The 17,290-nt window shown below is 45.5% G+C and overlaps 1 protein-coding gene across 6 annotated transcripts in view; it reads left to right on the top strand.

Annotated features, from left to right (window-relative positions):
• Positions 1-15,732, top strand: part of Kif13a (kinesin family member 13A) — a 181,848-nt gene extending 166,116 nt beyond the window's left edge. For 2 of the 6 annotated variants that reach the window (XM_057787260.1, XM_057787259.1), the window contains 5 exons: positions 548-699; positions 1,222-1,326; positions 1,660-1,701; positions 9,033-9,821; positions 14,183-15,732. In XM_057787260.1, coding sequence (XP_057643243.1) covers positions 548-699; positions 1,222-1,326; positions 1,660-1,701; positions 9,033-9,821; positions 14,183-14,203 — 1,109 coding nt within the window. In that variant the 3' untranslated portion in view covers positions 14,204-15,732. The remainder of the gene's footprint in view (positions 1-547; positions 700-1,221; positions 1,327-1,659; positions 1,702-9,032; positions 9,822-14,182) is intronic. The other 4 variants (XM_057787264.1, XM_057787263.1, XM_057787262.1 and 1 more) reach the window with 3 other exon arrangements.
• The last annotated feature ends 1,558 nt before the right edge of the window (positions 15,733-17,290 follow it).

The following is a 17,290-nucleotide window of genomic DNA, read 5'->3' as shown; positions in this document are numbered from 1 at the left end:
AGTGCTCCAGGAACACCTTGCTTGATGCTTTAAAGCAGGGAAGAGCAGAGCATCAGAGCAGGAGGAGGCTATGATGGTGGCTACTTCTCACCCTAAGAAACAAGGGAGAGCCCGGCGGTGGTGGCGCACGCCTTTAATCCCAGCACTCGGGAGGCAGAGGCAGGCGGATCTCTGTGAGTTCAAGGCCAACCTGGTCTACAAGAGCTAGTTCCAGGACAGGCTCCAAAACCACAGAGAAACCCTGTCTCGAAAAAAACCAAAAAAAAAAAAAAAAAGAAAGAAACAAGGGAGAGAAAGAAAAACCAGGAGCCAGAAACCATACCCTTCAGAGGCATACCCCACCCCCCATCCCCCACCCGTGACCCTGCTTCCTCCAGCTCGGTCCATTCAGCTGTTCTCATCAGTGTGCATCTCCATTGATGAGGCTGACACCGTTGTGATCCAATCATTTCTCAACACATCCTTGAGCAGGGTATGGCCTGGCTTCCTGTGTGCCTGTGACCGTGCTCGGCTATCCATAAACTCATGTCCTTTTTGTATTCCTCAGGTTATCCATCTGAGAATCCACATGCCTTAACAGTCAGCCCTTTTAAAGCGTTCTCTCCTCAGCCACCAAAGTTTTTCAAACCCCTAATGCCTGTAAAAGAGGAGCATAAGAAAAGGATAGCCCTTGAAGCGAGACCTCTCCTAAGCCAAGAGGTAAATGCTTGACTTCTCTGTCCTGTGCCAAACCGAACAGAATGGTGCTGCCTTCAGAGAACAGTGGTTTGCAGTCACGTGTTGGACGCTGCATGCAGATATGCATGGGTTACGACGTCACTCTGTGGAGCCCATTCTCAGAAGCCTTTCTCTCAAGCATGCTGGGTGGTGGCAGGAGGTTTTGATGATTACTACCACGGTTTTACTTCTCTGCATCAACGGTGTTTCAGTATTTTATATCTTTCAAGAGAGAAAGAGGTGCCCAGTAGATATTTTGAAAACTCAACGGGTCTTTATGTATTTACTTGTTGATAAAACTAATGATGTATCTTGCTGCAGAATATGTGCGTTCTGGTCCTATTTCACCAGTAGTTTAACTCTGATCCGTAACATTGGCTGCCGCGTTACTCACACGTAATGACAGTGGTGTCGTTGCTCTTTCTAACATGCACGTACTTAGTAGATATTTTGGCTGTGATCGTCTCTTGTGTGTGATGCATCTGTGTGTCTTAACCTTTGCAGAGCATGTCTCCATCTCAGGCACATAACCCTGGCTGCATTGTACCCCCAGGAAGCAATGGCAGCAGCATGCCAGTAGAACACAATAGCAAACCTGAGGAGAAGATTGTAAGTTCTGGAATGTTTCCGTCATATTGCCTGGTGGTGGGTTGGAAACCCTTTTGCAATCTGCCTTCCAAATGTTGTCGAAGAAATTAAGACATGTGTGGAGCCTTGCCTTTCCAAATGAAATGTGACTCTTGATAATGACGTTTGCATGAATGTAACCTTGACCTGTGATTTTCCTCTAAATGTTTATTTAGCTTGTTTTTACATCAGTTAAGTTTCCTTAGCTAACGGGGGTAGGCACCTTTGAGGATTCTAGTCATTATAAAGGAAAGCGTAACACAATCAGTTGAACTAATACCAAAATTCTCTGATGTGTCTGTGCGTACTGCCCAGATTCTGAAGTTAATCTACCTAGAGGAATTGCATTTACTTGGCGTAAGTAATCCTGCATTTAGCTGTGGGTGTGTTTGAAAGCGTCTTGTGTTGCTGCTACCAAGATAACTGTGTAGCTTGTAGCCGCTCTGTCGCCATCATCATCAGCCACATCCCCATCGCTCCAGGCCCCGTAGCTTTTGTTACCTACCTGGCAAAATAAAGTCCAACTTGCTTGTTCTCAGCCTGACTTTTAGAGTGGTTTTCAAAGGACTGGAAGGGACAGCTCACACCTGAAATGGAAAGTTCAAGGCCCGCCTGGACTGTAGAGCCAGCTCCTGTCTCTGAGTAAATGAATAAAAATAAACATTTGAAATGTCATTTTTCAAGTACCATTATCCCCGGTACTTTTAATCATAAGTTATACCTCATTTAAAACCATTTTTTTTTAACCTGAAGGTTTGTAAACCTGGAAACTCTGCTTTTACTCTGCTGTGGCTTCCTAGCCTGGGGTGGGGACTGGATGGGACACCAGCCTGGGGCAACAGGAGACTGTTTGACATCCACTGCTGCCTGTGAGCTGCTATGTTGAGCCGTGCAAGGAGTCTCACTCCCAGCTAAGCAGGGTCAGACCCTTTCATGGGTGCATCAGTGTAAGATCCATTAGCCGCGGCCACACTGTACAAACACTAACTGCATCTTCAGTGGGTCCTGCGGCGGGTCTCTCATCTGCATGCTCAGCTGCTGCTTGGGTCATAAAGCAATGCCTCCTCTGCTAACACAGGGGAGAAGGAAAAAGGCATACCCTTTCTTACACACCCGTTTCTGAGTTCTGTTCATCTGTCCCAGCTTCTGATGGCACAGAGGGTCCATGCCAGAGACTGTTCCTTCACGACCATGGGTCTCAAAGAGCCGTCCCCACTTGCCTCACTGTCCACTGTCTTACTGAGAACTGCTGGGTGCACTCAAAGGGCCGATGGCTCTGCCTTACCCTGTCTGGCTGTGTGTCTGCCTGGGTCTGTCTGTGGGCTGGCAGGAATCTCACCCCTGGGTTGTAGAGACACAAAATTAAAACCGTTTATTTTGGTCCAGCACCCACCAGAGACTGCCAGGTGCCCCTTCTGGTGCTGCCTGGCACACAAATGTGCGGTTCCCACAGATGTGTGGTTCCCACAGATGTGTGGTTCCCACAGATGTGCGGTTCCCACAGATGTGCAGTTAACACAGATGTGCGGTTCACACAGCTTGCCATGGTTACTTCCCTGGCTTTCCTTTAATGAACTTAAAAGAAAGCCCATCCCCGCAGGCAGAGTGGAGAGTGGCCCCAGATTCTCTTGACCCAAGATACCTCAAGCAGCCCTTCGTCTCTGTGTGACCAAATGCATCACGTGTGGATGCTACGCAGGGTTGAGTAGTACCTAGTACCCTTTCTGTTGCTGGGATCTGGCTTGAGAAAGCTGCCTCTGCTGTCCGTGGAGAAGCTGCTGTGCATGCACTGTCTCTGAGAGCTGTTCCACTACTTTGTTCCATTTGCCAATTTTCCGGGGTGTTTTGGTAAAGTCTGAGTGCCTTGCTTGTTTGAGTTGAGATTTTTATTTTCTTTGGGAAACTTTCATTTTATTTCCTGTCTTAGAAATGGACACGAGCTATCTCCTTCCTCTGTTGTTTTGTTTGTTTGATTTTGAGACAGGGTCTCATTATGGAGCCTACAATGACCTTGAACTCACAATCCTCCTACTTTGGCCTTTAGAGCATAGGATTGTAGGTTTATGCCACCATAGCTGGCTATGTCTGACTCTTGTAACTTGGATGTCTGATCACTTAGAAAAATATGCAGGTGTATGCCTCAACCTGTATAAATAAGATTTAAAAAAAACAACAACATCACATTATTTTTATCCCTTATTGTGGTACAGGGTATCAGAACCAGGGCTTGGGTCAGGCAAGCAGTCTGTTACTGAGTCATATCCCTGCCCTTTATTTTTTATTATTTATTATTATTTTTTTTTTGAGACAGGGTTTCTCTGTGGTTTTGGAACCTGTCCTGGAACTAGCTCTTGTAGACCAGGCTGGTCTCGAACTCACAGAGATCCGCCTGCCTCTGCCTCCCAAGTGCTGGGATTAAAGGCGTGCGCCACCACCGCCCGGCTCTATTTTTTATTATTTTGAAATAAGGTCTTGCTAAGTTTTCCAGCTGGCTTTGGTCTCACTGTGTAGCCCAGGAAGGCCTCCAACTTGCGATCCTCTTGCCTCAGCTTCCCAAGTAGCTATGATAAGACATGCGCACCAGTATGACCAGCTTTGAACTTGTCGTCGTCATCATCATCATCATTATTATTATTATTATGCATGCACTGTTCTACCTGCATGTATGCCTGCAGGTCAGAAGAGAGCACCAGATCTCTTTATGGGTGGTTGTGAGCCACTATGTGGTTGCTGGAAATTGAACTCAGGACCTTTGGAAGAGCAGGCAATGCTCTTAACCGCTGAGCCATCTCTCCAGCCCCCCTCCTTTTGCTTTTAAGTAGGCAGGTACAGTTCAGTGTCCCTCATGATTCAGTGGAAAATGACACTTTGGCATATCCTATCTAGCTAAAGTTCCACAACATGCATTGTAAGCCAGAAAATCCTTTTCTTTTTTGAAGGCATTTCTTCGGCCGGGCGGTGGTGGCACAAGCCTTTAATCCCAGCACTTGGGAGGCAGAGGCAGGTGAATCTCAGTGAGTTCGAGACCAGCCTGGTCTACAAGAGCTAGTTCCAGGACAGGCTCCAAAGCCATAGAGAAACCCTGTCTCGAAAAACCAAAAAAAAAAAAAAAAAAAAAAAAAAAAAAAAAGACATTTCTTCAGCAAACTTTCAGTCTTTCTTAAATGTTGTAAACCATTTAATCCCTACTGAGGTTTTTGGGTTTGTTTTCTGGCATGTGTTATTTTTCTATCTTTAGCCTGTTTCCTAGTTGAACTTCTTCCCCTAGAGTCGATGGATTCTCAGGTTTCCCCGGGTCACTCTCATTCTTTAGGAATAATCCTTATCTTAATGAGTTTGATACAGTTCTACTCATTAAAATAATGGCTGCTTATGCCATCCAGCAAACGGTATTTCAGAAAGATGAAAGTCCTCAAGCCGCTAATCCTTGGCTGAGAGTTGCCTCTCCTTGCACAATAAATCGTTTGTTAGTGGCTAATTGTACTGGCTACTCTTGGGCTTAGAGAATTGCATTATTTTTGCTAGCTTACATTAAACAAATAAAGAAGAGTAAAACTTGAAATTCAATTTTCAGTCTAAATATGTGAATCCAGAATCTAAAAATACAGGAAAGGGCTGATGAACAAGACCGTTAGTCTGTTCGGACTCTATTCTTTGATCAACACCACCACACAGGGAAAGAACGTCCCATCCCATCCCATATACATTTGGCCAGGGGGTGGAGATCCTTTCCTTTCTTTTCCTAATGCTAGTGGTTAAACTCAGTGCCTTGCATATGGTGGTGAGTCCTTTACCAAGAGAGCTACACTCCTCCCAGCCTGCATTAGTTACTTTTAGTTACTTTTCTGTTGCCATGACCAAAGCAATTTAGGATAGAAAGCATGTAACTGGGCTGGCAGTTTTAGAGAGATGGCAGCATGAAGACATATGGCAGGAAGAGCTCAGAGCTTAAGTCTCAGACCCTAAGCTGGCCCCTGGTGACCCACCTCCTCCACAAAACCACACCCACAGCCCTTCCCAAGCAGTTCCACCAACTGAGGACCAAGTAGTCAATCATAGAGCCTATGGGAGCCATTCTCATTCAAACTACAGCACTGCCCCCCCCAGCTTTTAAAATACAATTTTATTACATTTATTTAGTTGTACATGCATGCATATGTGTGGATGTGCCCATGCCACAGCACATGTGTGGAGGTCAGAGGGCAACATGTAGGAATTGGTTATCTATTTTCACCTTGTGAGTCCTGGGGATTGAACTCGGGTCCACCAGCTTGGTGGTAAGCACCTTTACCCACTGGGCCATCTCACTGCCCTACTTTAAAAGAAAAGAGTTAGTTAATTTTTTTTTTTAAGATTTATTTATTCTCTGTGAGTTCGAGACCAGCCTGATCTACAGAGCTAGTTCCAGGACAGACTCCAAAGCCACAGAGAAACCCTGTCTCGACAAACAAAACAAAACAAAAAAAAAAAAGATTTATTTATTCATTATGTATACAGTGTTCTGTCTGCGTGTGTGCCTGCAGGCCAAAAGAGGGCACCAGATCTTGCTACAGCTGACTGTGAGCCATGTGGTTGCTGGGAATTGAACTCAGGACCTCTGGAAGAGCAGCCAGTGCTCTTAACTGCTGAGCCATCTCTTCAGCCCCTTAGTTAATTTTTTTGTTTGTTTGTTTGTTTGTTTGTTTGTTTGTTTTTTTCGAGACAGGGTTTCTCTGTGGTTTTGGAGCCTGTCCTGGAACTAGCTCTTATAGACCAGGCTGGTCTCAAACTCACAGAGATCCGCCTGCCTCTGCCTCCCGAGTGCTGGGATTACAGGCGTGCGCCACCACCACCCGGCTCTTAGTTAATTTTTTTAACTTTCTTTTTTTTTATATATATATTCTGTGCACCAGATCTCATTATAGATGGGTGTGAGCCATCATGTGGTTGCTGGGAATTGAACTCAGGACCTCCAGAACAGTAGTCAGTTCTCTTGACCTCTGAGTCATCTCTCCAGCCCAAGAGTTAATTTAAAAGCATCTAAAGATTAGGATACAAGAGCACTTGTATCCTAACTGAACCTGATGGCACACACCTTTACCCTCATCCCTGGGGTATTAGAGGCAGGCTGATCTCTGTGAATCTAAAGCTGGCCTGGTTTATGTAGCAACTTGCAGGCCACCCAGGGCTGCACAGGGAAACCTGGCTCAGAACAAAACAAGAGATACAAAGGTTGCCAAAGATTCCAAAGATTTTGTTTTGTTAATTTCAAAAACTTTATCATTGGTATTTAATACTTACCTTTTAGTAGCCAAGGAATTGAGGTTGCTGATTTCTTCAACTAATTTATACCCCAACACCCCACCCCCACCCCCACCCACCCCCCCAGCCACTTTGGAAGAGTTCTAAGGATTGAACCCACGGCCTTGCATGCCCTAATCATGTGCCACCAAATGTGCCTCCAGTTCTCAGTTAACAGTTTAAAACTTTGAAAATTAACTTTTACGTTGAAGTGACAAAAAAAAAAAAATACAGAGGCCAGCCTGGTCTACAAGAGCTAGTGCCAGGCCGGGCGATGGTGGCGCACGCCTTTAATCCCAGCACTCGGGAGGCCGAGGCAGGCGGATCTCTGTGAGTTCGAGGCCAGCCTGGTCTACAGAGCTAGTGCCAGGCCGGGCTCCAAAGCTACAGAGAAACCCTGTCTCGAAAAACTAAAAAAAAAAAAAAAAAAAAAATACAAAAAAAACTTTTTTTTTTTTAATTAAACCAGAGTCTCATGTAGCCCAGGCTGGCCTCAAAGTCACTATGTAGCCCAGGAAGATCACAAAATCACTATGTAGCCCAGGCTGGCCTCAGTGTCACTATTTAGTCCAGGCTGGTCTCAAAGTCACTATATAGCCCAGACTGATCCCAAAGTCACAAGTAGCCCAGGCTGCTTTCAGAGTCACTATATAGCCCAGACTTGTCTCAAAGTCACTATATAGCCCAGGCTGGTCTCAGAGTCACTATGTAGCTGAAGATGACCTTTGACTTCCGATCTTCCAGCTCCGAACTTCTGAGTGCTTGAGTCTAAGTCTGTGCCGCCACACCTGGTTTATGCAGTGCTGGAGATCAGACGCATGCTAGGCAGGGATGATTACCAGCTGAACTATGCCCCCAGCCCTAGTCAACTCTATTTGGGGGTATTTAAATCTCATATGTTTATGAGATACAAAAGAAAATATTACTATAAAATTCAACAGATGAAATTTATATCTGTATTTGAATAGCCACCTGCCACATTTTGGTGACCTCCCCTTTTTCTCGTCTAAATAATATACCCACCCCCTATGCATCCTTAGTGAGGAAGGCAGATGTTTGCATCTGGGTTTCTACAGATGTTCTGGGTAATGGGGAAAATAAAGCTGCTTCTGTGATTTCTAAGTTAGTGGAGCTCAGGACTAGTCTTGGAATAAGGACTCACAGGTATACCTTACTGAAGGAGGGACCATGTCCCTTCTCAGCATCTGTGTTCCCAGCCCTCGGGACAGCAGAAGGCATGCAGGGAGAGCTTGCCAGATAGTTCTTCGGTGGCCTCTTCTGACCTCCTCAGGCGTCAGGCACTCACATGGTACACGGATGTACTTGCAGACATACATAACACTCACATATATAAAATAAATAGGCAAACAAATTTAAATACTTACAGAATTTTTATTTTTTTTTATTATATTTATTTATTTATTATGTATACAATGTTCTGTCTGTGTGTATGCCTGCAGGCCAGGAGAGGGCACCAGACCTCATTACAGATGGTTGTGAGCCACCATGTGGTTGCTGGGAATTGAACTCAGGACCTTTGGAAGAGCAGGCAATGCTCTTAACCACTGAGCTATCTCTCCAGCCCCTTACAGAATTTTTAAAACAAAATAAATGTATCATTTGTTGGACAGAGACTGAGTTGTACTCCCTTTTGTATTCTGACTATCTTTGCCAGTTCCCAAACTACTCAATGCTGGAGAATTCTCTTGCATTCACTCTCTGCCTCCCTTGCTTTCTAGCCAAGCCTCTCTCTGCATCTCACAGACCCAGGAAATCATTAATTGATGAACTGTTAGCATGTTTCTGTGTCAAAGCATTTAGTGAAATATGGAGTGCAGGGTTCTCAGCTTTGCACAGACCTCGTAAATGAGTTCAGAAACTTCCCCAGAGGGCCTGAATCTCCTTCACTCTGCTTCCCTGGAATGAAGATTCTCAGACCAAACAAAGGAGCCCACTCCTCTGCCCCAGGCAGACTATGCCTCTGCTCACTGACTGAGAAGAGGGGAAATGACACAGCTAACATTTGCCCTCCATCCAGGTCCTTTCCTTAAACCAGAGGCAGATGGCCTTCCAATGAGCATTGAGTAGACGCAGAAGAAATAAATGCATATTCCTGCTAGGCAACAGTGGGTTTATATTCACAAGTCTCTGAGAATAAGATACTGCCATAGATGACAAGATTTGACTATACTTAAGAAAGAGAGGCTAGGTCCGGTGGGGGATCCATACCCATAGTTCCCTCCTCCCTGAGGGAGAGGGAAGAGGATTGAGCAGTCAAGGCCAGTCTCAATGATGTGAAAAATGTGGAATGAAGGGAGGGAGGGAAGGATCATGGGGATGGGGATGTATGTCTCAATCAGACAGTTGCTATAAGGAGCTAACAACTGGTTTTGGCTTCCTTTCTGTAGGACTCCGAAGAGGAGGAAAATGAGCTGGAAGCTATTAACAGGAAGCTGATGCACCCACAGCCTTACGTGCCTGTGGAGTTTGCTGACTTCAGTGTTTACAATGCCAGCTTGGAGAACAGGGAGTGGTCTTCTAAAGCAGGCCTGACAGACTCAAGTGTCTTGGAGAAAGCGGTGTCTCGGAGCCCAACCACCAGCAGCCTCACCAGTGGCTACTTCTCCCATAGTGCCTCCAATGCCACTCTGTCTGACATGGCAGTCCCTTCCAGCGACAGCTCGGACCAGCTAGCCATCTCCACAAAGGATTCTGAGTGTAGTGAGCACTCTGGACCAGCACTTATGCCTGACTTCAGACCAGCTTCAAATAAAGAGCCTACCGAAGTAGAAAGAGGCTTGGGGAAGGATCAGACAATCACCATGCCACGCGAGGAAAACAGTGCCTTACCCAAGGGGAATGCGTCACCCCAGAGCATCCCTGAGATAAATTCCAGAATGCCGTGCAGGACTGCTTCATGTTCAGAACTGGATGCTGGCCCCAGCAAAAATGGCCAACTAGCTAGAGAATTCTGCCCAGGAGAGGTGACTGTAGAACACACTACAAACATACTGGAGGACCATTCCTTCACAGAGTTCATGGGTGTGTCTGATGGCAGAGACTTCGATGGTTTGACAGGTTGCTCTGTTGGAGAGCCCTCTGGTAGAACAGATCTACCAGACGAAACAGACCATAAAAGTGTCCCAGATGGACCCCCAGATGCTGACCAGCTGCATTCCAAGATAGATAAGGAGCAGGTAACCATTCCCAGAGGTGGCCCTTTGGGTTCTCAGTGAACTCAGCTTACTGGCCACCAGCTCACTAAAGCTGTCCACCACAGTGAGATTTCCAGGAGAGCTTCATCTGCCCTCTGATTCGGAAGATGGGCCCACTGCAGAGCAAGCTCCCAACTTGTCCTGCTCGCCTGCTGTGTAACCACAGCTCTGGTTTGGGAACCAAAGCATCACAATAGCTGTTGGGTTTTGTTGTTACTATTGTTCTTTAATTGGAAAATGGTAGATTGGCGGATGGGCCATATCAGACTCGAGAGGTAATCTTCATGTTTGGTCCCTCGGGTATTTATTGGTTAACTCAAGACAATCTGGTAGCACTACCATAGTTCATCAGTTCTGTGATTCCTTTGGGTGTCAGTCTCCATTAGTATTGGATCCTGAGGACCTTAGGTCAGATGTGCAGAACCCATGGAAAAGCCAAGCAGAGTGGTTTTCCTCTGTAGCTCCAGTTCTTCACAGCGAGGTTGAACAGGGAGATGGATCATGGGGTCTTGCTGGCTGGTCAAAACATCAAGTTCCTAGTTCACTGAGGTCCTGTCTCAAAAATTAAGGTGGTTAGCTACATGTCATTAATCTCAGCACTCTGGAGGCAGAGACAAGTGGAACTCCATAAATTCAAGGGCAGCCTGATTTACATATGAAGTTCCAGAACAGCCAGGGCTACATAATAAGATCCTGTCATAAAACGAGCAAACAAAATGAGGTCAAGGGTGGGGATAGAGGAAGACACATGACCTCCACCTTCCATGTGGCATTCATTGGTGTGCATGTACATACACAAATACACACACTCACAAGAGAACAGTGGGCTGGATTAGTATAGTTCAGGGATGTTCAAGGCTTTGAGTTGTGTCCCAGAAAACATTATCAGTAACTGTGAGAAACACACACTTTCAGTGATGTTACAATATGAATGAAAACCCACCAGTTTTCAGAGTGGAATTGGCCTTTTTTTTTTTTTTTTTTTTTTTTTTTTTTTTGGTTTTTCGAGACAGGGTTTCTCTGTGGCTTTGGAGCCTGTCCTGGAACTAGCTCTGTAGACCAGGCTGGTCTCGAACTCACAGAGATCCGCCTGCCTCTGCCTGGGATTAAAGGCGTGTGCCACCATCGCCCAGCTTTGGAATTGGCCTTTTATACCTTGGTGCCCTTAGGTGGAAAGGCGCTGCTTCCAGAGCAGTTAGTTGAACTTTGGGCTTTGGATGATTTCAGCATTGTTTAATTTTTATACTGGAGCAAACTGGGTTTCCTTAAGGAAAAGTAGATTACAGCAATAGATTTTCAGCTGCTAAGTGTTCTGTTCCTAAGGACTGCCATTTCTTCCCACTCACGGTTCCTTTTGCATTCCACGCCTGTGTAAACTACAGGCTCAGCAAAACAGTTTGCCAGACAGGAGAGAGGCACCGATGCCTGGTGAGGGAAGATAGGACAGCCACACCCATGGTGCCACTCCTGGTTTTGCTGAGACCCTGTCCCTGTCAGTGCTTTTCTCTGTGCCTTCTGGAGCAATGCTCCAAACAGTCCACTCAGCAGTTCTGTGGCTCCTACTGGCCTGGAGTTCAGAGACTATCTGCCTCTGCCTCCAGAATGCTAGAGTATAATCTAGAAACCCCATGCCTGGGTAAGGGAAGTCTGTTAAAGTCCGAAAAGGTCTTCCCGTGTGTAAGAATGCTAGTAGCAGGGAACATAGCTGGAGAAGCTCATTTTTCATCTTTGTTACTGCTAGCCGGTGTGACTTTGCACCAAGTCCTCCATGTCCTTCACATTGATCTTAAAGCCCATCTGATTTTTTTCTTCTTCTCTGTTTCATTTGTTGTTGTTGTGTTTCTTTGTTTTGTTTTGTACTGTTTTTGAGACAGGGTCTCTAGCCCAGGCTGGTCTTCAATTCCCTGGATGCAAAGATGACCTCACACTTCTCTTTGTCCTGCCTCCACCTGTCCCATGCTGGGATTACAGGCATGCACGACCACCTACCATTTACACTATGCTAGAGATGGAACCCAGGGCTTCATGCGAGCTAGGTGATCCCTCTACCAGCTGTGCTGCATCACCAGCCTGGTTTGTTTTGCTCAGTTTGTTAGATCTGAATTAGGTTTTCTTTTTTTTTTTTTTTTTTTTTTTTTTGGTTTTTCGAGACAGGGTTTCTCTGTGGCTTTGGAGCCTGTCCTGGAACTAGCTTCGTAGACCAGGCTGGTCTCGAACTCACAGAGATCCGCCTGCCTCTGCCTCCCGAGTGCTGGGATTAAAGGCGTGCGCCACCATCGCCCGGCCTGAATTAGGTTTTCTTCTCAATCCTAAATACTCACTAGAGGACTATGGAGAAGTCCTCATAGATGAAACCCTCAGGAATTGCTCCACCCACAAGGCTCTACTTTGTAAGGGGTGGGGCGGGGGACATAAAGTTTGCTCAGACCCCAGGGGTAACATCCAAAGAGATAGGATGTCCGAGGTCCCATTGTGAGAAGCCTGGGCTGTTGAAAAGGAAAGAGGGGATGTAGTCTTTGCTGTTTCATTGCCCCAATGGATCAGAACACAACAAGAAGAGTTTCATTGTGAAACATCCCAGAAAATTGAGTTCTTGCTGAAGAGCGCTCTCTCTCTCTCTCTCTCTCTCTCTCTCTCTCTCTCTCTCTCTCTCTCTCTCTCTCTCTCTCTCTCTCTCTCTCTCTCTCTCTCTCTCTCTCTTGATAGGGCCTCTCTCCCAGCTGTCTTGGAACTTACTACATTGACCTGGTTGGCTTCCAGCTCACAAAGAGATCCTCCTTCTCCAGCTCCCAAGCTCTGGAACTAAAAGTACATTCTACCACACTCGACTGGCCATTCCTTTATTTCAGAAAGAATTCTGTGTGTCTGAGGAGATGGCTCAGCTGGTAAAAATGCCTACTGCATACGCATAAAGAATTGACTTTGGAAACCCAGTGCCCACTTACCAGGTCGGACCTGGAGGAGCATACCTGTAATTCTCGCACTCTGGAGACAGAGGCAGCATTGCTCCTGTGAACTGGAGGCCAGCCAGGTCTACATAATGAGTTCCAGGTCTCAATAAATAGGGTGAGCTGGGCGGTGGTGGCGCACGCCTTTAATCCCAGCACTTGAGAGGCAGAGGCAGGCGGATCTCTGTGAGTTCGAGACCAGCCTGGTCTACAAGAGCTAGTTCCAGGACAGGCTCCAAAACCACAGAGAAACCCTGTCTCGAAAAAAAACCAAATAAATAAATAAATAAATAAATAAATAAATAGGGTGAAATCCTACTGAGGAACACCGGACACTAAACTCTTGCCTCCACACACACCCGTGTACAAGTGCACGTGCAAATACCACACAAAGGACAAAAAGTACTTGACACTAGGGCTTCTTCTATGTTGGAGTTGGTTATGATTGCAGTGTGAACTGGGTCTAGAAGCTCTTGAATGCTTGGCAGCTGCTCTACCCATGAGCTACAACCCCTGTTTGTATACTAATCTGACAACATGAGTCGTTGAAGAGCTGGAGACATGGCTCAGAGGGTACCAAAAAAAAAAAACAAAAAAAACCATACTAGATATGCTAGTGTAAGTGTTGGAGCTTGAGTCCCCAGAACCCATATAAAAGCTAGGCATGGCTGTATACATCTATAATCCTGATATTGAGGGGCAGAGACACGCGGGTCCTAGAGTTGCTGGCTAGCTGGCCTGTCTGAATTGATTTCAGATTCACCTGTTAAGACCTGTGGGGTGGTGGTGGGGGAATAAATCAGAGTGATAGAATAAGACACTCAGTATTCTCTGGCTTCATCATGCATAGGCACATGAAGTACACATGTGTGTGCACATATCATAAATACACATATACAGCAACAGCTGTTTAAAAGGCTGAGAGTGTAGCTTGATGGCATAGTGTTTACTGAGTATGCGTGAGGTCCTAGGTTCAACTCCAAGTACTTACGTGGTGGCAGCACACGTATTTAATCCTAGTAATTGGGAGGCAGAGGCAGGTGGATCTCTGTGAGCTTGATGCCAGCCTGGTTGGTCTACAGAGCTAGTTCCAGGACAGCTAGGGCTGTTACACAGAGAAACCCTGTCTTGGGAGGAAAAAAAAAAATCAACTCTCAAGTACTTAAGTGATATAAAAGAAAACCAAAAGTCTATTTGGGAACCTTTTTTCTCTAAATTTTTTTTGTTTGTTTAAATGATGAAATTACTAAGAACATGGATCACTTCCTACAGATGCTTCACCCGATTCTGAGATTCCATAATAAATTCAGTCAGAAAGCCCCTGAGAGGATGGCCCTGTGTGGGGGTAGGGAAATGGGGACAAGGAGCTTGGACTCATCACCCTCTGTATTCCAGGAAACCATGGCCACATGGTAGGAGACAGCCATGCATCTGCAGGCCACAGCTCGGCAGCTTCCCCACTCCCGCCCTGGGACAGTACACGCCCCCTGTGTGACCCAGCACGGGACAGCTGTGACTCAGCACGACCTCAGACCAGCATTGGGGGAGCCTGGCACTTCCCCTCCCCAGTGGGAGAAGCAGCACTTTGTCCCATGGCGAATCACAGCCTATGCTCTTTCCAGAAAGGAAGAGAACCGAAATCTCGGCTTACCTGTGTGGCAGTATTGTCGTTTGCACTTCCTACATGCCCCCACTGTGTAAAGACCTCCACGGACTCAAACTTTATTCTTGTACATTTTTAATCAGTTCTTACTTCTTCTGGAGTCAATGCTCTGATTTGTCTTTTTATAAATAATATATATTATGTATGTGAATTGTGTATCTATGGTATGTCTGTTCAGAGACATATCTGCACATTGAAATGCAGATAAGTGATTTGTCAAAAATCACAAGGTACTGGACTTTGTTACAAAGCGACCTGATGACTGCTTTGACACGAGCAGATGAAAAAAAAACTATTTTATTATCTAAGAATGAGGTTCTAAATCCCTCTTTATAGAGAAGGTTGCCGGCGCTGTTCTTTATAACCAAAGAACTCCTATGAGACTGAACGTCTTTGCTGTCCACTCTGTTTTGTGTGAGTATATACTCACTTCCAGTCTGGTGCCATACTACCCTTGGCTACCCAGCCATGTGCTGCCCTGTCCCCTGTCCCATTTCCTAAGCACACTGAGAAATCTCACAGCTATAACCTTTGGTCTTCCACCCAGCCTGATACCTGCTGACTTGATATCGACCGTTGACAATGGCTGGGGCTCCTGCTCTAGCCTAGCTTTCCTATACCCTGTGCAGCCCATCCAAGCAGGCGGAATGCACAGGGCAGTATTACAACAAGCAAACCCAAAGCTGTACCAAGAGTGGAGGAGGGGCGCTGGGGGAGGAGTCTTGGTTTGGGGCTTCTCATTATCACTTTGTTTCAGATTGGTAAATTCCATCGTGGTGTGGTTTTGCCATGTTGCTTGCTTCTGGAAAATGATGACGAGATGGACTGAGCTATCAAATTCATAGGTTTGCACGTCACCTCGATTGAAGGGGGATTGGATACGGACCACTCCGTTGTTGTATTTTTCATTTTCAAACTCTCCTGCAAGCAGAGACATTGTAGGATTGCGTGTGGAAATTTTTACAAAAATATTTTATGTACTTATTCTGCAGATGCCTGTGCAGTGGACCTCCGTGTACAGCTACATGTGTGTTGTGAGAGAAAGGGAGGCATGTGTGCGGCCTGCTGTACTTTTGTTAAATCCTTAGCGTTGGTGAGGGCGATACGGGAGATTTTATTGAAAAGCTGCTGTTTTGTGTGTATAGTGAGCTGACTGTAGTGTTTCACTATCTTCTGTTAAAAACAAAAAGAAAAGCTGTAATTTATATTCCCTTTCAACTTTATTGTATTTAATTGGTACAGATTTGTGTGTGTTTTAGAATACAAACTGTCTAATTCAGATTTTAAAGCACTGAGTGTCTGTTCTTAATAAGATTGCCATGGGGTGGGGTCAGAGTTTAGTGGATAAAGTGTTGCCTGTGCAAGTGTGGGGACCTGAGTTCAATACCCAGAACCCACATTTTAAAGAAAAAAAGCTGGGCATGGTGGTGCATGCTTGTAATCTCAGTCCTGGGGAGGCAGAGATAGGTGGATCCCTTGGGCTCACCTACCACCCAGCTTAGTCTAATCAGTGAATCCCAGACCAGTGAGAGATTCTGCCTCAAGAAGCAAGTTGGAAGCCGGGTGGTGGTGGTGCACGCCTTTAATCCCAGCACTCGGGAGGCAGAGGCAGGTGGATCTCTGGGAGTTCGAGGCCAGCCTGGTCTACAAGAGCTAGTTCCAGGACAGGCTCCAAAGCTACAGAGAAACCCTGTCTCGAAAAACCAAAAAAAAAAAGTTCAATTCCCAGCAACCACATGGTGGCTCACAACCATTTATAATGAGATCTGGTGTCCTCTTCTGGCATGTAGGCATTCCTGTAGCAGCACATTGTATGAATAATAAATAAAATTTAGAAAAAGATTCATTAATGACAGACAGATATTATCTTCTAAATTATACTTCCCAAGCAATACTTATTTTAAAAGATGCTATTTGAGCTTTAGAACACTGAGGAGCCAACTAGTTACCTATTTATGTGATTAAACTTTATTTAAAAAGTCAAACTGAGGGGCTGGAGAGATAGTTTAATGGTTAAGAGTACTGACTGCTCTTCCAGAGGATCTAGGTTCAATTCTAAGCACCCACAAGGCAACTCACAACTGTCTGTGACTCCACTTCCAGGTGATCTGACACCCTCACACAGACATACATATAAGTAAAATACCAGTGCACATAAAAAAAAATTAAGTAAATTAATGAAAAGTCAAGCTTTTCAGTTGTGTAATGGAAGGATCTTGAAAGATGTGGTGGAACAAGAGTCCTTACTGTCGTTTGGAGCAAACACCAGCAAGAGTTGGGACCCAGTTGGATAGAAAGCTTTTTTATTCATTCATCCCAAACTTCCTACAGTGTTAGCGACACTCTTCTTTCTGTAATGTGCTGCTTGTGTCCCAGATTAAAAACCAAAAATGAGAAAAGCAAAGACAGGCATGGTGACACATGCATATGATCCCAGCACTTGAGAAGCAGAGGCAGGAGGACCACAGCAAGTTCAGAGTCAGCCAGGGCTGCATAGTAAGACCACATCTCAAATAATAATAATAGCAACAACAAAAAACCACTAAATCTGTAATGTACTGCAATTCATGTCAGGTTTTCTCTAGCCTAAAGAGAGACTGCCAGTTCCAACAGCAACAGCCTCTTCAGCAGAAGTCCTGAAGCTCTCTGCCCCATTTCCCATGGGGAGGTGAAACCAGAAGATGCCGGGGAGAGCAAGAGCAAGATCTGCCCTTTTTCAGAGTCTGGATATGAGTGAAAATGAAAGCCCAAAGTCTAAACTTAACCTGCTTGTCATTTGTCTAATCCTCTGAGGGGAAGGAAAAGGATACAGGTTTGAGAACCTTTTGTCATTGCTTCCA

Source organism: Chionomys nivalis, chromosome 13, assembly GCF_950005125.1.
Source record: "Chionomys nivalis chromosome 13, mChiNiv1.1, whole genome shotgun sequence".
NCBI classification, from domain to species: Eukaryota; Metazoa; Chordata; class Mammalia; order Rodentia; family Cricetidae; genus Chionomys; species Chionomys nivalis.
This window is presented reverse-complemented; position numbering and strand designations above follow the sequence as displayed.